The sequence below is a fragment of the Gekko japonicus genome, unplaced genomic scaffold (assembly GCF_001447785.1).
Source record: "Gekko japonicus isolate JY-2015 unplaced genomic scaffold, Gekko_japonicus_V1.1 scaffold5652, whole genome shotgun sequence".
NCBI lineage: Eukaryota > Metazoa > Chordata > Lepidosauria > Squamata > Gekkonidae > Gekko > Gekko japonicus.
Window position 1 is genome coordinate 5,838 of NW_015168215.1, and position 24,741 is coordinate 30,578.

Here is a 24,741-nt window from a genome sequence, read left to right on the forward strand (position 1 = left end):
CAAATCTTCCCCCGCCTCCTTTCGGCTCCTCCGGCTGCCCCTGAGTTCCTGGGGGTCAAATATGCTTCTCGCGCCTCCTCTCCAGAACTGGTTTTGGCGCAAATCTTCCCCCGCCTCCTTTCGGCTCCTCCGGCTGCCCCTGAGTTCCTGGGGGTCAAATATGCTTCTCGCGCCTCCTCTCCAGAACTGGTTTTGGCGCCAATGGGCCTTCAAGCGTCTCCTATTGTTTCCAATGGGCAATCCCGTCCTTCCTTTTAGTAGATCCCCTCCACAAGACTTGAGTCTGACCCTCAGATCCGTTCCTAGGAAAGCAGAAGGCGACGCCGGCCAGAGCCAGCGCAACGCTTTCCGACGGAACAGCCGCCCTCCTCCCTTGGACGACACGAGAGCCGAAGCACAGCCCGAAGTCCCGCCTGCCGACCATCCCACCCGCCCCCTAGAATCTAGTCCATTTCCAGACGCGCTCGAGGGTGCGTGCCTTCTAAGCTGTGGAGTCCTGTGAGCAAAAATCCTACTTTGTGAGCTACGGGCATCGAAGTTGCGAGCGAGCGGATTTGGCTACTGCATAAATTAGTTTGCTCCGGAGCCGTCCTTCCCGAGCGAAGGCAAAAAACCGTGTGAGCCGGAGGCGGAAAAAGCTGTGAGCTGGCCCACACTAAACTCAGCTTAGAGGGAACACTGGAGTGTGTGTGTGTGTGTGTGCTGGTGTGGCGGGGGGCGGGGCGGAATCAAGCTCCCCGGCGCGCGCATGCGCCTTTGCGGGGCAGGGACCCGAGTCTGAGGCGGAGCGGCCGCCATTTTATCTTTTGCTGCTGTCGGCGGCGCTTCTGCTTTCCGGCGCCTGAAGTGAACAAGGGGCGGCGGCGGCGCCCCCCCTTATTTTTCTATCCTTCTCTCGGTCGCCCGCCCGTGTTGTTTCGCTTTCGGTTCCCGGTGGCTGCATCGGCAGTGAGCGGGGGAGGCGAAGCTGCCCGCCGGAGCCGGACGGGGCCACTGATGAGGCGGCCCTGGCCCGGGTTGAGTGACGCGCGGGACGGAGCTGACGGGGGTCAGGTAGGTGGGTGAGTGAGTGGGCGGGGCCTGGGGAGAGGGCGCGCGCCCGGGGGGGGGGGTCGTTGTGAGCAAAAAACCTCCGCTTTGTGAGCTCTTGCCATTGAAGTTGTGAGCGAGCAAATCCGGCTCCCGCACAAACTGCTCTGCTCTGGAGCCCCTCCCTTCCTGAGCGAAGACAGAACTGCGTGAGCCGGAGGCTAGAAAGCTGTAAGCCAGCTCACACTAACTCGGCTTAGAGGGAACACTGGTCAGGGATGCTCAAGGGAGTCCTCCTGGTCGTGGCCGAGGGTCTTGCCTCTTCAGGTCGCATAGCTTGCCCTGCGTCTGTGGTCCTGCATTGCCTTGCACTGAACGGAGACCCTGGGTCCAGCAAGTCCGGTATTGCCTTCTCAGACTGGCAGCAGCTCTTCCGGGGTCTCAGGCAGAGAGGTCTTTCACATCACCTGCTGCCTGGTCCTTTTAACTGGAGACGCCAGGGATTGAACCTGGGAACTCTGTGCTGCAGCCCCTCCCCAAAATTATTGGATTGAACACATGAAATTGCCTTATACTGAATCAGACCCTGGGTCCATCAAAGTCAGTATTGTCTATTCGGACTGGCAGCGGCGCTCTCCAGGATCTCAGGCGGAGGTCTTTTCTTATCACCTGCTGCCAGATCTTTTAACTTGAGAGTATTATCATTATTATTTGTTTGATTTATACCCCGCCCTATCCCACCAGTGGGCTCAGGGCAGCTTACAACATAAAACCCATAAACAATAAAACCATAAACAACAGGCGGCACAGTAAATGGTAACAAAAACCCATGCCTCATGTCAGGCAGAGATAGGTACCCCAGCAAACTCCGGTGCCCAAATAGTATCCAGAACAGCAGGGCACTAAGAAAGGGGCCCTGCGGAACTGTAGTAAGTCCTGCAGGGCCTGATCTCCAGGGGAAGCATGTTCCACCAGGTTGGGGCACAGACTGAAAAGGCCCTTGCCCTGGTCGAGGCTAAGCAAACATCCCTGGCTGAGGCTAAGCGGAGATGCGGGGGCTTGAACCTGGGACCTTATGCGTACCAAGCGGGTGCTCTACCACTGAGCCACAGCCCATTGTGACTGCCTTTCCCTGGGTTAGACGATGGTCCATCAAGGTCAGAGGTTCAGACTGGCAGAGGATCTCAGGTAGGAACCGGGTCCTTTTTATTTTGGGGACACCGGGGATTGAACCTGGGACCTTTGCCATGCTGAGCAAACATTTTGCCACTGAGTGTAGCCCCCCCCCCCAAGCCCAGACTAATGAACGTATGAAGCTTCTTTGACCCTTGGCCTATCAAGACCAATAATGCCTAATTTGACTAGCAGTGGCTTCTCAGGGTCTTGGGGAGAGGGAGGACTTTCAGCTTCACTTGCTTTCTGATGCTTGCAATTGGAGATGCTGCACTAAGACTTTTTCGAGGGGATTCTGTGCTGCCCCAAGGAGTGGGTTTGTTACACAGACTCCCTGATCCTTGTATAGCACCATGCACTGAGATGGGAATCCCCACCCCCCACCAATGCTCCCTCTAAGCTGTGGAGTCTTGTGAGCAAAAATTCTACTTTGTGAGCAAGCAATTTGACTACTGCATACATTAATTTGCTCTGGAGCCCTCTTTTCTGAGCTAAGACAAAAATGTGTGAGCCGGAGGCTAAAAAACTGTGAGCTAGCTCACAGTAACTCAGCTTAGAGGGAACACTGCCCCCCACCCCAGTTCACTACAGCCCAGGTCTGAAAACTGCTGCTTATTGACCATGTGTATCAGGTACGGGATAATAATGCAACTGAAGTCCCCTTTTTCTCTCTCCTTGCTTGTGCCAGTCTCAGGTGCAAGGGTCGTGCTTATTTCTCAGCATATGTTTGCAGCCTCATATGTTGCCATCTAAATTTAAAAAAAAACCCACAGGCTGTCTTTCCTCTGCTGCCACTTCATGCTTGCTCCAAAAAGAGTTGCATTAGGCCTGTTCCTCTGCTCGTATTGCTGTGAGTGCTTATTTCAGTGCCTCTGAGACATTATTGTCAGTAATACCCTGTTACATAGGGCCATTCTGACACAAAGTGCGGACCGGCAAAGGTCGGGGCGGATGCAAAAGAAGGCCAGTTTAACTTTTTTTTTTTTAATTTACAAAAGCGTGAATAACTGTGTGTTAGCCTGAATCCCTCTCTCTCTCCCACCTACCCAGTTCCATGGCTTTCTTCCTTCTGTTAAAAATTCACCCGTAATCATATACACTCTTCACTAAAGATTTTTCTGGCTGCCACCTTTTCACGTACATCCAACATAGAATCATAGAGTTGGAAAGGGGCATACAGGCCTTATGGCATGCAAAGCGCATGAAATTTCGTTACTCCAGTTTTTGTGACTGTCTTCCTGTTTAGAAGCATTAGTATAGCAGGTGCGGGTGGCAGTGATGGTGTTTCCTGATGGTGTTCCTTTCACTGGTGGATAAGGTCCCTGTACCTACCCAAAGTAGCTTATTGGGCAGAAGGATGAGAGTAGTGTAGGAGACCTGTGTGACTTGGTGCCCACAGCACCACATTGGTGCTGTGGAGGTTTTACAGAGTCCAGGATGTTTCAGATATGAGGGAAACACCTAGTATTATTTGTCACCCGTCTGTTCTCACATTGTTTTCTGAAAAGGTAATTTAAAAGATCAGTAACTGTTTGGCTTACTTTGATGTAATGAGTCTCCGCAGTGTAAAAAGTAGTGAAAGTCCCGTCCCCACACGCACACACAGCATTGACTGGCTTAGTATATGTATGTGTTCAAAACAAACGCAAAAGAACTCTTTTGTTTCTCAGGTGGAGCCTGACTGGTATGTATGACTACACTGTTGCCAATTATTTGAGTTGCAGCCAAAATATGGATTCTGGGAATTAATTGCAGGGCTCAAATGAAGCCATGTATAATTAATCTCTGTTGAGCTCAATAAGCGAGCAAGACATGTATGTACCAGATAACTCTTTGTATTTTCGTATGGGAATCTTGCATCCACAGTTTAATCCTGGTTTGAAAGAATACCAGTTGATAGCAAGAATCAGTTTGTAAAAGTGCCCAGGTTCAGGCATCATCACAAGCTGGTTAGATTGAAGACCACCTCAACTAGGAAGTCCTCAATTTCAGTGTGAACATTCTTGTCATGCACAAACTGTGCCTTGTTCGTGATGTCTTAATGCGGCTACTTGCCCTTGTTCCCATCATTACATTGCTTCTGTAGCTTCTGTAATGAAAAACTTGTGTATAACCTTATGCAGCGTGTGTTATGATAAATGCATCATTTTTCAAGTGCTGCAGTAAGACCTTTTCAAGGGGTTTCTGTGCTACCCTCTCCCCTTCGTTGTTAACCATCTCTTGTGTATGCTTCAGAGTGACATAAACCCAACAGTTGTTCTCACAAAAGTGTATCAGATTCAGAGTTTGCATGCTGTCAGATGTCTAAACTAAATATAATGAAATGGGTCTTTCCTAACAACTTTATCTTTGGCTTGGGAAAGTAGCCCTTTTTGACTAGCGGAACAGCTGTAGTAGGGTTAATGGGATACATGTGTCAGACTCCCAGTGAGACCACTCTTCAGCCAATATTACTTAAAGAAGTTTATTGGAAAGATTTGGTCAACTGCAGAGATGAACGCCCTTGTTAGGACTGGCAAGTCCAGGGCGGGAGATGGAAAGTAAAGGTGAATGCCCACATTCCACACATACGTCACACACACCAGCTTACTAATGGTTCTAATAGATATATGACCAAACTAGCTATTCCCAAAGTCTTAGCTAGCTAGTCCCAAAGCCCAAGGTTACTCCCGTGTGAAAACCCAGGCACTCCTTGGGGGCTGCTTCAACAAGAGTTACAGTTATGGTGGCAGATCCCTACAACTACAACAATTGCTCTCTCACACTCTCCCCCCCCCCTTAGGAATCTCATGGCAGTGAGGGCATGTGATAGCAAACAAAGCCAGATGTGTCCCGAGCAAGCAAGAATACAAAAGTGAAACTGGCATTAGCAATGCAACAATGATAAATCCCACTTCAGGTCCGAGTCTGACAAAGTGTGGACAAAAGTTGTGCAGGAGAGGGGGCTGCAGTGTGTAGGGGATCGGGCAAGATCAAGTGAGAGACCTTGTAGAATGCAATCCGTAGTAAAAATTTTCAAAGTATATCACAATTAACACTAGATTCTTACAGTTAAAAGTGTTACTTTATGTATCGCATTTCAGAATATAAAGCGTTATAAAATATTTCCAGATGAGTATTTCCAATATGGACATTTATTCTGCATTTCTCACCTTTTGAGAACTCTCTGCTTAAATAATGTATCCAAGCACAGTCATTAGTGGAAATCACGTTTGATTATATAAATATTTGCTTATCTTGATAGGATGAAACGAGGAAGAAAAAACAGCAAAGCCAGCGATCACTTATCAGATGAGGAGAATACAACAGGGGACAAAAAGCGGAAGACAGCGGATCAAGGATGTGCCCAAGTGCTTCAGAGCCCTGATTGGGGAAACCTCATTCCAGACATTGTTCTGCAGGTGTTCCAGTATTTACCTCTCCTCGATCGTGCCCATGCATCGCAGGTCTGCCGTAGGTGGAACCAGGTGTTCCATATGCCTGAGCTGTGGAGATGTTTTGAGTTTGAGCTGAATCAGCCAGCTACATCTTATTTGAAGGCTACTCATCCAGAGCTCATTAAGCAAATTATCAAAAGGCATTCCAATCATCTACAGTATGTTAGTTTCAAGGTAACTATGCTTTAAAAAAAAGTTGTGTATTTTGTAGATTGTTGGCCCTATTCCAACTCCATGGGCACACCTCCTCTCTAGTAAGACAATTACACCGGTACCATTCAGTGGCTTGATGGGGAGAAACTGAATTTATTTATCTGTCCCAAACAGCCAATTAATGTGTCTAAGAAAACAGGAAAAAATGGAAACAACATATTTTGCAGTATGGTAATACTTTCTGTAGTGATGATAGGCTCAGATCTAACAGAGTATAGCATGAATTTCTTGCCTTCCACTACAGCCCAGAATGCCCCATGATGTTCCTGGGGGTTTCCTGTTCCTTCCTGCAAAGCATTTCAGGACTCTAATCTAGGAGAACCGGCTTTGATTCCCCACTCCTCCACTTACACCTGCTGATGTGACCTTGGGTCAGTCACAAGCTCTGGCACAGCTGTTCCTGAAAGAGCAGTTTGTGTCAGAGTTCTCTCAGCCCCACCCACCTCACAGGGTGTCTGTTGTGGGGAGGGGAAGGGAAAGGAGTTTGTAAGCCGCTCTGAGACTCCAAGTGAAGGGTGGGGTATAAATCCAATCTCTTCTCTTCTTCTTCTACTGTAGCAGGAGGTGGAAAGCAACACAATTGTGCTCAGCTGGTAGAAATCCTTCTGGCCAAATAAACTCTCCCATTAGGTGCGCATTTTAAGTAGAAGAAGAGAAGAGATTGGATTTATACCCCACCCTTCACTACCCAAAGGTGTCTCAGAGCGGTTTACAAACTCCTTTCCTTTCCCCTCCCCACAACAGACACCCTGTGAGGTAGGTGGGGCTGAGAGAGCTCTTGACAGAAACTGCTCTTTTTCAAGGACAGCTCTTATCAGAACTACGGCTTGCTCAAGGCCATCCAGCCAGGTGCAAGTGGAGGAGTGGGGAATCAAACCCGGTTCTCCCAGATTAGAGTCCGTGCACTCAACCACTACATCAAACTGGCTTTCAGAAAACAAACCATATCTCCTGGGTGTGCATGGATATACTTTTGTACCTCACAAAGACACTGAAAATTAATTTGACTTTTTAATTCTTAGTACAAGTTTGTAAAACAAAGGAAGAAGAGGGAATTCTGGATTCAGAACTTCTACTTTCTGTTTGAGCTTACTAATGCTGTGTCCTTTATAGTACCCAGTCTATTGGCCAGGCTTGTTACAGTGCAGATTGGACTGCCAAACTAAGTGAGTATAGTGAAACAGTGTAAAGACAATCACTTTTAGACAGAGTGGTGCAACTTACATATATGTTGAGCAAGCTCATGTTTGAGGGTTTCTGCTTAAATTTTATAGTCAGTTCCTGGTTCCCAAGCACAAAACAGGTGTGCATGTATGTTGAGCTTTTAAAATTTCCTTTTAAAATATATGCCTGGCCCTGTTTTTTCTCACTCGCAGGGAAAAGCAAGAGTTTGACTCTTCTTGGGAGTTTGTACCAGAATATATAATGTCTTATAATAAGCAGCCCTTAAATGCAGATATGCCACAGAAGATGTGAATAGAAAGATAAACCAACACATTTTTTTATTCGTAAAGTTCCTTGGTGGATAGAATATGAAATGACATTTAATGGCCTGTAGACAGAATTTTAAAGGGTGGCGCCAAGAGGAATGACAGCTTTCCAGCCAACTTCATTCTAGCAACGCTGAGAGAAAGTTAATGATTTGGGTGGAGAAGAGGGAAGAGGCAGGATAATAGTTGTGCAACTCAGTGCTTCCGAGTAGAGAAGTCGATTGCTAAGGACCTCTGCACCGTGTGTGCAAGCACCAGACCTGGAGTCTCCAGACCACAGTGCAGATGTCATAGCATTGCCAACTGATTTAAACCCTAATTCAGAATTGTCAGCAGGGAGGGAGGACTTATTGATATCAGTGGGATCTACTTCTAAAGAGCTGGGACATAAAACTGAATTACCAGTTTGTTTGTTTGATTGATTTATATACTGCCCTCCCCGTGGACGGGCTCAGGGCAGTTCACAGCAGTTTCAATACAATACCATTAAAATGGTAACTAAAATAACAATTAAAACAGTAATACCGTAGAATACTGTGCAACAAACTAATTCTGATCAGTAGTACCAATGTTAAGATCCAGGCTACTTAGGGGGAGATAGCCAGGAGAGGAAAGGGACGTCTGCCGCCTCAGCCAAAGGCCGGGTGGAAGAGCTCCATCTTGCAGGCCCTGCGGAACTGTAATAGATCCCGCAGGGTCCTGATCTCGTATGGGAGCTCATTCCACCAGGTGGGGGCCAGGGCCAAAAAAGCCCTGGCCCTGGTTGAGGCAAGTTGGACATCCCTGGGGCTAGGGACTACTATAAGATGTTGATTCATAGTGTCCTCCGGGGCTCATATGGGGTTACCATAGTTCAGTGTGATCTGTATCTATAGAACAGGTTTGTGTGTGTAGCATTTTCGGGTGAGGCTGATGTTCCTTGGGCATTAAATCAGTCTTTCTGTGCCAAACTTAAAATATTTGAATGTTTGTAGGAAATAAGGGTGTTCTTTTGATTCAGTATGTGGTAGCAGTAGGCAAAACAGGCATCACTGTCTTCCATTTGGTTCCACGGATATATCTGGAGTAGCAGTGATCTGACCAGAGATCTTGTACTTCTTCCCCAAAACACTTAGCTCGATGACTCTGTGACTGTCTCGGTGGCATTTCAGGGAGTCAGATCCCTGACTTTGATGGCTCAGACTAGCCCAACCTTGTTGGGTCTCGGAAGCTAAGCAGGTTTGGCTCTGGTCACCTTTGGACAGGAGACCACCAAGGAACACTAGGTTCATGAGGTGTAGGCAGGCAAACCACCTCTGACTGTCTCTTACCTTGAAAATTCCACAGGGTTGCCATAAGTCAGCCATGACTTGACAGCAAAAAGAGAGAGAGAGCTTCAGAGAACTGAATGCTGAATCTTTTCCAGCAATATGCAGTGCGAGAATCTTTCTTCCTAAGAAAGTCAGTTGCTTCAGGTTATGCCTGTCTGCTTTTTATATTGGAAATGACTGGCCTTGCATCTCAGTGTCATAAGAAAGGAAATTAAAAAAACTCTTTTTAATATGCATGTTTAATATCCTGATCAGAAGAATTTTGATACTATGTCCATCTCAGAACCATTAATGATGACAGCAATACTGCATCGTGCATACATATATTCATAAATATTCTATAAGATATAAAAATACATTCTTAATCAAGCATAACAATATTGCATGTCGTTACAGATGATGTCATGGACGAAACTCTCCGGAATATCTTCCGTTTCGCAAGACATGGAATATTGTTATGCTTGATTAAGAATGTATTATATCTTACAGAATATTTATGAATATATGTATGCACAATGCAGTATTGTTGTCATTATTAGTTCTTGATACTGCAACCCCTGTATCGTTATCGTCATCTCAGAACCATACCAGTTTTTACTTGAACACTGGTTATTCTGGGGTTCTTGAACAATAGAGGTGATTCCAGTAATGGTGCTACCAGTGAAACCTCTGTAAAGAATTATTTCAGAATTATTTCAGACGGAAGGGCAAGCAGTACAAATGAAAACAAAACTTTTTGAGTAGAACACTCTAGAAGTCTTGAGATTTTTGTGAGTGTAGCTTCATTGATTTTTAAGCAAATACAAGAATACATTTGCTATACAGTATTATTTTTTTTGTCAAACAATTTAAATGGTTGCTATTGTTAAAAATTATTTTTCTCCTTCCAGTAAAGTACAACAGAAAAGTTCAAATATGAATGATTATAATCTATTAAAGTGTAGGTAGTTCATCTTGTAATGATTTCATAATTATCTATGTCAAATGGAAAATAACAAAAAAGCAGTGATTTTCTGATATATCTGTAAAACTAGCCTCAAAATTTATTACACTAAAAATGAAACCTTCATCTGGGTTGTAAATATTAAGGCCAGCAAGAGGTAGAAAAACCATGATTTAAATCGATTCTTACTGACGAGATTTAAATCATGATTTAAATCAAATCCACCCTGGAGAGCAGCTCAAGATAATTATGCCAGATGTGTGAATGAGCTAATAGTGTGTTCCCAGATTACTTGTAATGTTTCCTGTGAACAGTTTGTACATGCTCAGATTGTTTTTGTGTAGTCCCTGTTGCCAGACTATCATGACTGTAGTCTGTTAAATGGTATCAAGGTTTAGTGTCTTTCTGTACTCAGCTAAATCGGCAAATAGTAGTATTCAAGAGGGCTGATTTTAGATTATATGTACCACAGTACATATATATGTAAACAGTACAAGATTGGAAAACATGGAGAGAGCTGGCCCATAGAAGCACCAAGAGTTGAACACAACTGAATAGCTACCAACACCACAGTTGCAGTGCTTTTCTTGGAAATGCATTCTGTTGAGATACGGCTTTTCTTGCTCTTCTGCATTCCTTCTGAATGTGTTTGCCTGAGGAGACTTAAAGAGGGTGTCTTAAAGAGCTGTGGTCAGATTCCGAATGGAGCTAGAGAACTGAAGAGGAATAAACTCCTCCACAGCATTACTGTGAGTGGAAATAATAGGCCCCAAAGGTAATCTAATATCACCCCTGACCAGAACACTCATCTTGAGATGGAGATAAAATAAGGGAGGTGACAAGAGAAAACATTCCAATAGTTGGTTGCTTCAACTACTCTCACAGTGATTAAGTAAATGCATGTTTTGTTGCAACGGAGAAATCATTTCTAGATATCCTAAATGATTATGCCTTGAAACAATTAATCATGGAACCAGCTAGAGGAGAGGCAAACCGGGGCTTGGCCTTATTGTTGTTCAGGATTTATTAATGTGAGGTGTAGTGTTGAACTGGAATGGAACAGTGACTACATCTTTATTAAGTTCTAATGGGAAGTTGCCCCAGAAGTTCAACATTTGATTTCAGAAAAGGAAACTTACAAGGAACCTAGGTGGATTAGTCAAAAAGGAAGCTGAAAGCAGTTTTAAATAAAGAGGGTCAGATCTCTTCAGGATGCCTAGAAGGTAAAACTCCACTAACTGAATTTTCAAATATATACCACAGATTAGGAAAGGTAACATCAAAACTAAGATGACCCCTGTCATAGTTAATTGACAAAGGCAAGAAGCAACACAGTTGCTTCCTTTAAACTTCCTTTAAAAGTCTGGAGGTTTTCAGTTTAGGGAAAAGTCTTGATAGAAGTTTACAAATTGTACATGGTGTGGAAAAAGTGGGTAGAAAACTGTTTACTTCCATTCCCAAAGTACTGGAACTTGGGGGTCAACTGATGAAATTGATGGGCAGGGCAGAAAAAAGGAAGTACCTCTTCCTACAAAGTATTGTCACTCACTATGGTTGTGTTCAGACTGGTAGTTTGGCCCGATATAGGCTCATTTTACAAACAGATTAAACAGGCAGGATCACACAGCCACATCTGTCAGGCGTTCCCCGGGTGTACTCACCCCGTAAGAGGACGACTTGGACCCAGGTTAAAAAGCCACCACCTCCGAAGTGGTGTTTTTGTTTCCCCGCGCATTTATTGCGCACGGCCAGATGTCTGAACACGGGGGAGCGCACGTAGAACGGATTTGGCAGTGTGAACCTGCAGATCGGTTCTGCCGCTACGGAGGTGTTTTTTTTAAAGAATTGCCTATGTGCACATGCGTGCACACGCGCACTATGCACACAGTCATGGTTTTTGGATTTTTTTTGCAGTTCGCTCCATGGCTGAGGCGCCACAATAATGTGGATGCTTTACCACGGGATGTCTCCGTGGGTAACCCACAGCAGGGTGTGCTGTGTGGCTGATATATTCCACTACATTTTAACCTGGTTCAGACAGAGGCGGCACCATATCGTACCAAGCCTCCAGTGTGATCACAGCCTATGACAGGATTTGATGACCCCTAATGTGAGTGGCTTTTAAAAGACATTAGAAGAATTCAGAGAGAATAGAGCTCCTGAGTTCAGAAGTAGCATATTTCTGAATACCGATTGCTGGATGGCAACAGTAGTGTGAGGTTCTGGCCTCCACACCTGCTTGTGACCAGTGTTCCCTCTAAGCTGAGTTAGTGTGAGCTAGCTCACAGTTTTTTAGCCTCCAGTTCACACATTTTTGTCTCAGCTCAGGAAGGAGGGCTCCAGAGCAAACTGATCTATGCAGTAGCCAAATCGCTTGCTCACAACTTCAATGCCAGTAGCTCACAAAGTAGAATTTTTGCTCACAAGACTACAAGGCTTAGAGGGAATATTGCTTGTGACCCCTCTGAGGTGCCTGGTTAGGAAATGGCGTGCTGGTATGATCCAGCAGGAGAGGTCTTAGGTTGCGATGCGTATGTGTAAGCGAAACTTCGCATTCACTGTTTTGTTTCCTTTTGAAGGTGGACAGCAGCAAGGAATCGGCTGAAGCAGCTTGTGACATTTTATCACAGCTCGTGAACTGCTCCTTAAAAACTCTTGGCTTAATTTCCACCGCTCGACCAAGCTTCATGGATTTACCAAAGGTATTGACTTGCACGCTGAAAACTGAAGTTCTTGTTTTCACCCTGACTTAATACAAAGACTAGGTTCCAGGTGGTTAAACAAGCGATCGCGTCTTATTATTTGGGGCGACCATGAAGCCAAAGAGATGGTTACGGTGGGATTTAGTTTATTCTTGGGGTGGGGGCATAGGTAGTATTGCCAAGATGATTCAGTTACTCTACATACCAACTTACCTCAGTGTGCAGACTTCTGAGATACTAGTGGGATTCGTTAATGGTGCTGGCCCCCAGTCATTGCAATACTACAGAGCACGGACCCCTCGTATTGTCAGTGTTGCTACAAGCAGTCTTCATTCATGTTAGTCCCTCTTCAGAGACTGTACAGGGAGCGCCAACATTTCCCTTTTCTTTCAATCCTGTGGTTTGCACGCTGAGGGTGGACATGTGTGCTGCCAGGAATTCTGTCTTGCTTTGCCTGCACTTGTTTCAAGGCCCCTCTTTTGGCTTCACCTCATTTTTGGCCTTCAGCTCTCTTGCCTGGGGTGAACAGCCAGGTAGCAAACGTGCACCCCTGCCTTCTGCCTGTTAGTCTGAGCTTGGCGCAACGTTGGCTGGGTTTTTTAGGGGGGTGAGGGAGTACAAGGTAGCACAATTATTGCTGGATGTGTGGGTGCTCTTCTGGGAGTAGTGACGGCACGCACATCTGCGTCAGGCGGCATTGCCTGTGGAACTGTTTCCCCGGCTGCAGGAACACAGAGGAGCATTGTGACTGCCCTCCCTGTCAGAACAGAGGTAGGCCACTGTGCTTCACAACTTATTTACAGAGCAGCTCTTGCTTCTCAGCTGTCCCGGCAGTGTTTTGTTCTCCTGCCTCTGTCCATTTCTTCTTGTGTTTTTTGTTTCTCCGGTTTTCTCTTCTTTCATTCTTGGGCTCATGCAGCTAGGGGAAACTCTAAAAAAGCATAAAGCCTTACATATTACCCAACAGGGTGGCCTAGAGGGAGCGTTGCCTTGGCACTATTTTTGGATGAGTATTCTGGCCATCGCAATGTTGGGAAATAGTTTTGGTTGGGTAAAGGTTATCCTGAGGTACTACCCACTGAGAAACCAAGAAATTGATTCAAGATTCAGAAACTAAGAGATGCTGCAACAACCAACAGGATGATGCCAGCAACTAATCTTAAAAGCTAGAGAAAACGGGAATGTCAGCTGCTTGAAGTTTGCCAAGAGTATCCCATTGTTTGACCATTAAATGCTCCTTTTACTTTTGGGCTTCTCTGGCCTAAAGCTTTCCATTTGCCGTGGAATCATCTGGTTGAGAATTTCTGTGCCTTGGCTTTTGTTGCTGAAAGACAATCCAGAATCACTCTCCCCTTCCTGTTTCCTAAAACGTTGCCCGAAATGACGTGGTGGTTTAACGTTAATTTTGCTAGGTCTTTATTCTGTTGTTTTTCTGTAGATTGAAGAAAGTAACTAAAATTCACACATCTTGCGGCCACCTCTTCTTTGTGACGTCAGGTGTGCCATTACTCATCAAGGCCAGTATGGTGCTGGCTTGGCTATTTCTCCAGCTGCACGGTTCCAAACACTGTTCCGAACTGAAAGTGGGATGGACTGGATGAGACCTGCATCTCTAATTTCTGCTGACCATCCTCATCTGTACCACCAGTACCTCATAAATCTGTTGCTGTGTGGCATTCTGCTGTAGTAATTCTGTGTTACAAACAGTGCTCCCTCTAAGCTGTGGAGTCTTGTGAGCAAAAATTTTACTTCGTGAGCTACTGGCATTAAAGTTGTGAGCGAGCGATTTGGCTGCTGCGTAAATTAGTTTGCTCTGGAGCCATCCTTCCTGAGCTAAGACAGAAATGTGTGAGCTGGGGGTTAAAAAACTGTGAGCTAGCTCACACTAACTCAGCTTAGAGGGAACACTGGTTCCAAATTTCCTGATCCTAACAAAGGATTATGACAGATTTTTTTTTTCAGAAGCTCTTATCCCTTTGATATTTGCAGTAGGTCCTTTAAGGTAGAAGGGGGACACATGTCCTAAACTGGCATCCTGTCTCATTTTTTAAAAATCTCGCATGCAGCTGGAGGCAGGCATCTTCCCACCTTATATGTGTCATTTGGATTTGGAGGCTTTTATAACTTGGGAGTTGCAAACTGCAGGTTCATGATAAATATTCAGATATCCATCTAATCTCATCTACTTAGTCCAGTGATGGCGAACCTTTTAGAGACCGAGTGCCCAAACTGCGACCCAAAACCCACTTATTTATCGCAAAGTGCCAACTCCTACATTAACTTAAGATGATCCAAACAAAGTAAGGAAAGCAATCCCAAATGCTTTCATTTACTTAAAATTATTTGGCAGAGAACTCAACACTTTAATGATGGTCTGGGCCTGGCTGGGGCGATGGCACACGTGCCCACAGAGAGGGCTCTGAGTGCCACCTCTGGCACCCGTGCCATAGGTTCGCCACCACTGACCTAGTCTGTCCAGAAAGAAGCTACTGTCTGGAAAAGAAGCTACTTGCTCAGAAATATTACACAAATTGCCAGGTTTTCTACTGTGGATGAAATATGTTTTGTGCTATGGGTGTTGTGTTTCATGTCTAACTTTGGCCATTTCCTTCTTTCTGCAGTCACACTTTATTTCTGCATTGACAGTGGTGTTCGTAAACTCCAAGTCACTTTCTTCACTTAAGATTGATGATACACCAGTAGATGATCCATCTCTCAAGGTACTGGTAGCTAACAACAGTGATACCCTGAAATTGTTAAAGATGAGCAGTTGTCCTCATGTTTCTCCAGCAGGTGAGCTTGCTCTTGTACTCTCAAATGATTATCTTAAGTTATCCCAGTTTGTCAAATAAGCAGCTTCTCTGCATTTTAAATCTATCACAGGATTCGAAATACCACAGGATTATTTACGCATGTTTTTTTGTTTAGTACACTGAGTAATATCAGTTATTTTGACTATATATTATATACAACAGTATGAAGCAGTATCTCTGTGAATGTGCTTCTGTGGGGAAATTACTAAAGCAAATTAGTATACTTGGTAAGTAAGGGCTGGAGGCAGCCATCCATCAGCAGAAGGTTCAGGTGGCTGTGGATCCCCCCCCCCCCCAAATCAGCTCTTCTGATCAAGGAAAAATTGATTTCCCGCGGTTGCAGCACCTATGTGGAGTAATAGCCACATAGCTTGGTGGGCTATGGTAAGGAGGGGGAAAGGGACAAAACTGCCTTTTTGTCCCCTTATCTCTGTAGCTCACCAGCCTGTGTGGCTGTTACTCCACATGAGCCCCACAACACCAAGAATCAACTTTTCTGTGATTGGACAGGGCTGCTGGGGTGAGGGCAAAGTGGGGAAGAAGATATGTGATGCATCCACAAGTAGATCACAGGATCCAACCCTAACACTCATTCTGTTGACTTAAGCTGCCTTAACTGAAGGTTAAATCATTGTAGGTGGTACTTGATTTGGAGTAGGGATGGACATGAACCTAAAAAACCCAGTTCGGCTTGGGGTGAGCCCTGAACCGAGTCAAAAGACCATGAACCGGTGAGTTCGGTTCCCCCTTTCTCCCAGCCAGTGGGAGGACATTTGGATTTCCAGAAAACCGAATGTTCAAATGTATACATTATTTTCCTTCTGCATAAACATTTTGTTTAAAATGCAAAGTTTATTTGTCATTGGCATTACAAAATAAGAGTGAGATATACCTTATATACCTCAACCTTATATGTTTCATGTAGGTGTCATAATTCATTGTGAGACAGGTGGTCTCCTCCCATGCCCCATTTGCACATCCAATTGGTGGTTATAGGTGTGCATGCACAAACAAAATATTAGGGGTGCAGTCCCCTATCAAGTCCCCTGAATCTGGATGGGTAACCAGAAGTTTTCTGTGAAGATGGAAAAGAGATGTTGAAATGCTGTGTATCTCTTTCTAGCAGCATCCCTTTTCAATGGCTGTACTTTTTGGAAGTGGAGGGGGGGGGAAAACACATCCTTACCTGTCCCAGTTAGCAATATGTGTCACCCTGGCAGAGTTATTTGAATTCTGTTTAGGAGACGTCACTCCTTTAGTCACTTCCACAAGAGAACTTATATGTTGGCAAACAGCCTGTCCTGAATAAAATGCTACATATTTTTAAAAAATAATTTGTGTAAAACAATTTTTGTTAATTCGTGCAGAATGGTTTCGTCTCAAAAAAAAAGTACTTGAGCTCTTTATTCACAAAGTTACGTTTAAGGCAGGTCTTCAGTTGTGCGATAGGCCGAATGGTGAAAGCAGGTTTCTCATGCTGAATTCTCTTTTCAAGGGATCCTCTGTGTAGCCGACCAGTGCCATGGTTTGCGTGAGCTTGCATTAAACTACCACCTGCTGAGTGATGAACTCCTCCTCGCCCTGTCTTCGGAAAAACATGTTCGATTAGAACACTTGCGCATAGACGTAGTCAGTGAGAATCCTGGACAGACCCACTTCCACGCAATCGAGAAGAGCAGTTGGGATGCTTTCATCAGACATTCTCCCAAAGTAAATTTAGTGATGTATTTTTTCTTATATGAAGAGGAGTTTGGTCCATTCTTCCGTTATGAGACACCCGTCACACACCTTTATTTTGGGAGGTCAGTAAGCAAAGATGTACTTGGCAGAGTCGGAATGACATGTCCACGATTGGTTGAACTGGTAGTGTGTGCCAATGGATTACGGCCCCTGGACGAAGAGCTCATCCGCATTGCAGAACGCTGTAAGAATCTGTCAGCTATCGGCCTCGGGGAGTGTGAAGTCTCTTGCAGTGCCTTTGTGGAGTTTGTGAAGATGTGTGGTGGCCGTCTTTCTCAGTTGTCTATCATGGAAGAAGTCCTGATTCCTGACCAGAAGTACAGCTTGGAGCAGATTCATTGGGAAGTGTCAAAACACCTTGGTAGAGTCTGGTTTCCAGATATGATGCCCACATGGTAGAGTTTCTGAGGACTTCATGTGGAACAGCACCTTATGTTTTGAGTATACCCTCTTGCGTCTTTAAATCACATAAGGTTATTTAATACCATAGAGTTTTATTGTAATGTGTTCTTAGAAACATTAATGTACTATTTAATGCCGGCTTCTAAAATCTAGCTTGAAGGGAACAATCTGAGGATGTTCAGAGCACTTACCTGTATAAAACGTTTTCTAGTTATGCCCTCCTTTAATTGAGTCAGGCCTCTAATGTATATAGACAATACAACAAGCTGACTGATAACTCAGATTCTGTTCCAGATTTTGCTGAGACATTAGAGCAGTGATTCCCCCCAGCATGGTAACCACCATTTTGTTTCCTGGTCCTCACTTGCTTCTTGCCCTTAGGATCTTTTCCCCACAGTAAAGAGCCAGTCTTGGCTTTTATCTTCTCCACTGGAGTAGGAGGTGCTTGAGAAGAGCCAGGAGGCATCACCTTTCCAACTGCAAGGGGGGGTGCCCAGTTGAAAATGGCTGCCTTCATCACAGGAGGATGCTTGGTTTGAAGCCTCCTAACATTTTGTGGAACCTCCCACCGTTTGGGGATTGGTAGCAGCCATTCAGGAAGTGCCCACAGATTCAGCACTGCTGGGGATCACTGCATCACAGTATTTTTTGTCCCCCCTGCTACTTTAACTTTAGGTGCCGCGACTGACTGTAACACAATTTGCAGGGAGAAGGATTTGGTTTTATTGGAGACTTGCAGTTGCTGACATCCAGTACAGGTTGTAAAACAGCCGTTTAGACTACAAAACGTACTTTAGGTTGTTGCACAGCATACAATAATCAATATGCTGTTAAGTATTTTGATAAAACTATAGATAGAGCAATACAGCTATGAAGTTGGACCTAAACCTATATGTAGAGAAAGTAATCAATTGTATGCTGCTTATTAAATCACTCTAGCAAATATTGTTTCCAAAAGCTTCCCCCCCCCAATGCATTTTTGTAAATGTGAATTTGACATTTGCAGGTTGTCAATCTATATATAAACCTGTTTTAAGGTGTTAAAGCTCAGGAAACTAAAGTATTCTGACAGAACTATACTGTGTTTTGATGAGGGAGATCTGTGGGTTTTTCTCAAGCTAATGGCTTTACCAGATTGACTTTAGTAATGATATGTCTATTTTCTAATATCAGAGCAAGCCAAACATTTGTACATAAATTTTAAATGTAATAAGCGATTTTCAAGTGTAAAGGGAGAAGGGTACTGGCTGCTGGAAGGGTAAGTGGCAATGGGTTTGGGGAGCTCCTAGTGTCTTAGTTGGACAGCTTGTGTCTCTTGTAGTAACACTTGACCAGTATTGCAGTCTTGAGTCTTAGGAAAAGTCATGATCTAAAGAATTGTTACATTACTTTCATTAGCCAGAGAGGCTGGGAGGCAGATCAAGATGGGTAGCTGTGTTTGTCTGTCTGTAGCAATAGAAAAGGGCAAGTCCAGTAGCACCTTAAAGTCGAACAAAATTTGTGGCAGGTTATAAGCTTTTGTGAGTCACTGCTCACTGCTTCAGATACAGCTAGAATGTCAGTTCATCTGTCCTTATATCTTGAAAAGTGGAGTGATTTCAGGTGCAGAACAACAATAGCAGGCATGATTGGATTGGGTCTGATATGCAAAGGGTTAGTAGGCGTGGAGAAATCAGAATTGGTAATGAGACAGGAAACCTAGACGTCGATTCAGGAGGCTTTAGCGTTCAGTTGTTCAAACAGCAGTTTTCATACACTGCTTGGCAAGATTACAGCGCATGTCTTCAAAGTCTGAAGAATGTTATGATTTTGAATTTCTGAATTCATTGTTTTTAAAGACCCTTTGGTATTTGAAAAGAAACATGGCTTTACTGGTAAAATTATCTTTACAGAACAGCAAATTTATGTTTCTCCAGAAATATGTATATCCAGAAATATGTATATATAAAGTGGATGGCTTGAGTCTCCTTGTACTTCTTTCTTTGGGGTATTTTTGTTTTGATCATAAAGTATATTAAGTGGAGTGGTAGGCTACACAGCACACAGAGTAAATGATAAAATTTCACTCCTCCCTTCCCCAATCCTTTTTTAGATTCAAAACAAAACCTAGCCTTGTGAATATGGATTTGGTGTGTGTGTAATTAATAAATAAAACTGCTTTATTACTGTATATGCACTGTATGTAGAGATAAATGGGAGCAGTGAGGTGTTCTTAAAAAGAGTCTAATTCCAAAGGAAACTGCTCAGTGGCCTAGACATATTCATGTAAAAGCTGAAGAATTACTTTGTGGAGTAGGCAGACTTTATTTCAGCTTGTTCAGTGTGCACTTAACATCCTTTTGGTCTTAAAATGTACTGGGTCCGTGTGTGTTTGAAAATTTCTTAATTTCTGCTTGTGTGTGTACCTTTCAGTCCTTGATTCTTTGACAACTGTGTGCTCTTTATGGCATAACTAAACAATCACAATTCTTTTGAGTTAAGAATTTTCAGTTGTCCGTTGCTGTTCTTGGACATTCACCTCAGTTGCAAGAATAGGGTTTGATACTGCACGAAGTTCTGGTGTGTATGTGTGTTTGTGTGGGTTAATCCACAGGCCAGTTGTCTGGATCCTGTCAAACTAGCTGAAATGGCTAGTTTGCTTGAACTGCAAAATGCCGATCCGTGTCTTTGAAAGGCTGAGTGGTGGTGAAGTATTGGTAGAACCTGAGGAGAGCAAACATTCTGTTCTCTTTGTCTATATGATCCTTCCTTTGTTATCCGAAATACAGAGTCACTAACGCAGAGCCCAGATCTTCAGAAATTAAGATGGCTCTGTGCAGCGGAGTGGGAGCCAATTCTTAGATTGCTTGTGTTATTCTCCTAACTTCTGAATGGAAAACCATATGGACTAGGTGAAAGGTGCTGTTCTTCATAGTTGATGGGGGAGAATGGGAGGATATGATGCTTTCATGGGAAGGAGCTAAGTCATTTGCCCCACCCATAGGGTTCCTTGATATAGTCAGTGCCGTGATGTCAGAGCATACCAGGGAAGTGGCTCCCATGCAGTCTCTACAGAGCTACTTACTTGGGCCAAGTTGAAAAGGTTTCCAGACAAACTAAGTTTTGTAACTGTGTCCCTCACCCTAGTCAGTAGTTGACTGACATCCTTTTGTAGGTTTGTTGCTTATTTGCAAAGCTACTGATAAGAAGTTCTATTTAAATCTAACGTATTGATCCTTCTGGCTTTGGATAGGTGAACTGTTGGGCTTATATATCAAATATAAGAGCAGGTGGCTTGTCTCTAGATAAAGTTGTTCTGCATGAAGTATTCCTTCTCCTTTAAAAGGCCCCATACAGGCATAATTCAAGACTAGGGGTGTGCATTCGGCAATAGCCGAACCAAAAAAATACCTTGTTGGTATTTTTCAGGTATCATACAAGCCGAATACAGATTTTGATCTGTATTCGGCTACCGGTATAGCAGAACCCAAAAAGGTTGAAATTATCTGGCTTTTTTGGGGGGGTTCATTTTGCTATACTGAAAAACCTAACAGCCGCCAGTCAGCTGTTGGGTTCAAATGCCTTTCTTTCCCTCCTAGACATCGGGGAGGGAAAGAAAGGAATTTTCTCTTTCTTTCCCCAGATCGGAGAGAGAAAGAAAGGCATTTTAAATCTGCCTGCCCTTTCCTTCTCCAGCCAGCCCACTGCGGCAAGCGGGCTGGGGAAGGGAAGGAGGACAGGCATGGAAGCATGCCTCCTCCCCCTCCCTTCCCTCTCTGAGCCTCTCCACTACTGCGGAGAAACTCTGAGAAGGGAGGGAAAGTGGGGGGGGGGGTTTCAATGCCTTTCTTTCCCTCCCCGGATTGGAAGGAAAGGCATTTTAAACATTCCTGGGCTCCCTGCCTGCTCTTCTCCAGCTACCCCATATCAGCTAGGAAAGGGAAGGCAGAGAGCAGAGGCTTTCCCTTGTCAATTTCACTCACAGCTGACTAGTGGGGAGTGAAATTGACAAGGAAATCCCTATGGGCTGCCAGAGGGAAAGACAGCATTTTAACAGGCCTCCTTTCCCTCCGGTGGTGTATATCAGACCCAAAGATATTCAGGGATACTAAATATTTCCCCAAGCCAAATACGTTACTGGGATTGGACTGGGGAAATTCAGCATTTACCGGTATTTTTCAGTTCTGATATACCCAAAGCCGAAAAATACCGGATTATTTTTTTTTGCGCACCCATTCAAGACCCATTCAAGTTAGCTCCAATTATGCCGCCCCCCACACTTGTCAGTCTTCATGCCTGTGCTGTACCAGCCGTCCAGAAGTCCACACTATGAATGACACGGGAATGCCTCTTGACTTCTCCCCCTCTCCCAGTAATATGTAATAACCCTTACCTATGCCGTGTTGTTACGTGTTGTGCATTTTCCCTTATCTCCTGCCCCCTTTTATTATTATACAACTTTTAATAAGTAATGGAACATTCCCAAACATGTTAAAAACCGTACATGTGAATCTTGCCATTTGTGTTTTGTCATCCTTTCTCTGTTCTGAAATAGTAGTTGGGGAAAGTTTCACCTCCTGCTTCCAGTCTGCCTGTAGACACAGCTTGTTTTGGTTCTGTTGGTCTCCCTTCCCCCTCATTCTGATTGTGTCATGTACACTTATCATCCATCACATGCAAGCTCTTGAACCTCAGATTTGTTAGAAAGAGGAAACAGGCATGGCGAAGGGGGTGGGTGGGCTCCAGATAGTTGTCTCTTTGTCTCATGCATGCACAGCATTGCCTTCTCAGGCAGAGCTCTTGGGATTCTGGCCCACGTAGAACTGATTGATACCTAGAAGCCACGATGTTCTTGATCCAACACATAGCCTGTGTAGTAAAATGTAATAGGGTTCTTGTAACTATTTTCAAGGGCTGTAGTACATATTAGCAGTACTTTAATCGTTCTTGGCCAAAGGCATTTTACAGTTTAATGTGTTTAACGAGACTAGCAATAGTGATTCTGAAACTGGTCATGATTGTATGGGAAAAAATTATTTTTCAACTTCCTTTAAATCTGTATTGTGAAGTTTACTCCCAACAAAAATGATAGGCAAGGCTGTGAATTTTGCATCTGAATAAATGTGTAAATATTGAATTTGAACAGATGTACTCTTTTACTTAAGGTATTCAAAGAATGTGAGATGGAGGGCAGGGCTAAGGTGATAAAAGGGAGGGGGGGGAGTTAATTTTGGGGTAGTTAATAAAGCTTATGCCCTGACCTGGATAGCCAAGGCTAGACGGATCTCATCATTTCTTGGAAATTAAGCAGTGGTCAGTCCTGGTTAACATTTGGATGGGAAACCTCCAAGGAAGTCAAAGGTCGCTACACAGAGGCAGACAGTGGCAAATCATCCCTGTTTTTCTCTTGCCTTGGAAAAAGCTCACCACAAGTCAGCTGTGACTTTATGGCAGAAAAGGGGTTTATATGGCAAGGAGGAGGAGCGATGGCCAAGAGAGCAGACCTCTGTAACAGACTCTAACCCAGCCTCTTATCAACCTCTTAGTACCCAGGTTTCAGTAAAGCTCTGCAGATCAATATGAAAACTCCAGTCCATAATAATAATGGCTCACAATGTTCTCTTTTCTTCCTGAAATTATGAGAGTTAACTTGCGTGAGATGCCAAGTTCCCAAGGTAGATCCTGTGTACATGGTAGCCCACCACTATAGCCTATATGCTAAACATAACAGTACCTTGATCTAGTGATAGCTCCTGTTGAAGACACACCAAAGCTCTGTGCTCGTGTGTCCTTCCTTGCACAGGCTTTAATGGGGAAATTTCTCCTAGTGGGGAGAAATAAACTCTGGAGTTCTCCAAGAAAACCTGTATTGGGAACAGTTCTGTTTCTTCGTAAATGATCGGGGTGGGGGGGAAGTGGACACAGTTTGCAGACGATACCAGATTGCTCAGAATTGCAGCGACACAAGCAAAATGCAAGCAAGCAGCGCCCCCTAGGGCAGAAAGACGGCAGCTTCACTGATGGGAACTGAATTGACTGACCAAGGAAGAGATTTGGGAGTAACGGTGGATATCTCAGTGAAAACATCAACGTGATATGTGTAGCAACACCAGAAAGGGCGTATTCCATATCAGTGCCTGTTAGTAAAAGTAGTGTATTGTTATTATCGTATTTCCTTTATGGAAACCTGTGCAGTGGCTGTCTTTGAAATCCTGGGGGACAGTTCTGGTCATGATTGCAAAAGATACCAAGCTAGAAATGGGAATGGAAGAAATTGGCCAAGAGTTTGGCGCACCTTCTCTACGAGGAAGAATTAAAACATCTGGATTGTTTTATCAGAAGCGATGATTATTTGATGGAAAAACATGACAGGTTTATTAAATTAATGAATGTCATTTTTAAAAAAAGGTATTTCGTTCTCGTAATACCAGAGCTCCTGGTCATATAATAAAATTGTCCAATGGATACAGGACAAACCAGAGAGCATCCTGCCTATGAGCTGCTCAGTGTTAGAAAGAAATTGCTCTTTGGGCTACATGGATCCAGCTGTTCTAGCAGGACAGAGTGTATGGGGTACAGGTTGCCATTCTGTACCCCCAGTTGAATTCTGTAGATAGACCGTGCAAGCAGACCAGCTTGGATGTCCTTGTCCGGTGTGTGTTCCACAAGAGGGAGTGCCATTTTTTATTACAGTGGAGCTGCTGTGATGAGCTGAGAGCATTTCTCCTTTTGTCGTCTCATAAACAGCATGTGTCGGACTCTGCACATTCCCACAATCGGGTTCTGCACCTGTACGGAGCAATTGTTGGAACTTCCTGGACCAGCATCAGAAGGGCCCAATTGCTGGAAGGGTGAGCTCCTGTCGAGCTTTCCTTTTTGCTGCTAGTGTGTCTGTGTTGCAAAGCAAGGGGCGCTGTGCCATCCAGCTCTTTTGCATGCCATGGTGAGAGGAGCTAGGAGACTGGTATGGTGAGCTCACTGAGTGGTAAAGAGGGGTTTGGGTGGTTGTTTTTTTTAGCACAGGTGAACTTGAGCGCCTCTGTTTTGTCGGTCCCCCCTCCCCCCCAAACAATCTGGCCTCAAATGCTCAGCACAGATGCTTGCAGCACGGCACAGAGCCCCCTTTCCCTGTAAAAGGTCTTATTTGTCTCTTTCTCCACCAGCCCTTTGGCCTTTCAGTGCTCCATGCAAGTGTATGGGATATAGAACCTCCTCTGAAAAAAATGCTGTGTGTCTATGTAGAAGGCTGGGCTGAGTGGTGGCAGAATGAGGTTCCTGGGAATGCATGGTGAGAAAGGAGAAAGCAAGTTGAGCTATTTTGTGTGCATGAAAACACAATAAACCTACTTGTGTTGGGTTGTCCCCTCCCTACAACACACTTGTTGTTCGCCATGGGTCTCCTGCCTCTTGGGTCTGCTGCGGCTATCCTTGACGCCAACCAGGTTATAACTGGCTCCCCTTCCTGTCACATGACTTCCTATCACGTGTTGCAGCCCGGTGGGCCCCATAC

General features: G+C 44.4%; 1 protein-coding gene across 1 annotated transcript; it reads left to right on the plus strand.

Moving 5' to 3' along the window:
* The first annotated feature begins 777 nt into the window (after positions 1-777).
* On the plus strand, positions 778-18,216 carry FBXL3 (F-box and leucine-rich repeat protein 3). The gene is made up of 5 exons (XM_015415026.1): positions 778-1,053; positions 5,447-5,813; positions 12,175-12,297; positions 14,919-15,090; positions 16,606-18,216. The coding sequence occupies exons 2-5, from the start codon at positions 5,448-5,450 to the stop codon at positions 17,247-17,249; spliced, it is 1,305 nt and encodes a 434-aa protein (XP_015270512.1). The 5' UTR covers positions 778-1,053; position 5,447; the 3' UTR covers positions 17,250-18,216.
* The last annotated feature ends 6,525 nt before the right edge of the window (positions 18,217-24,741 follow it).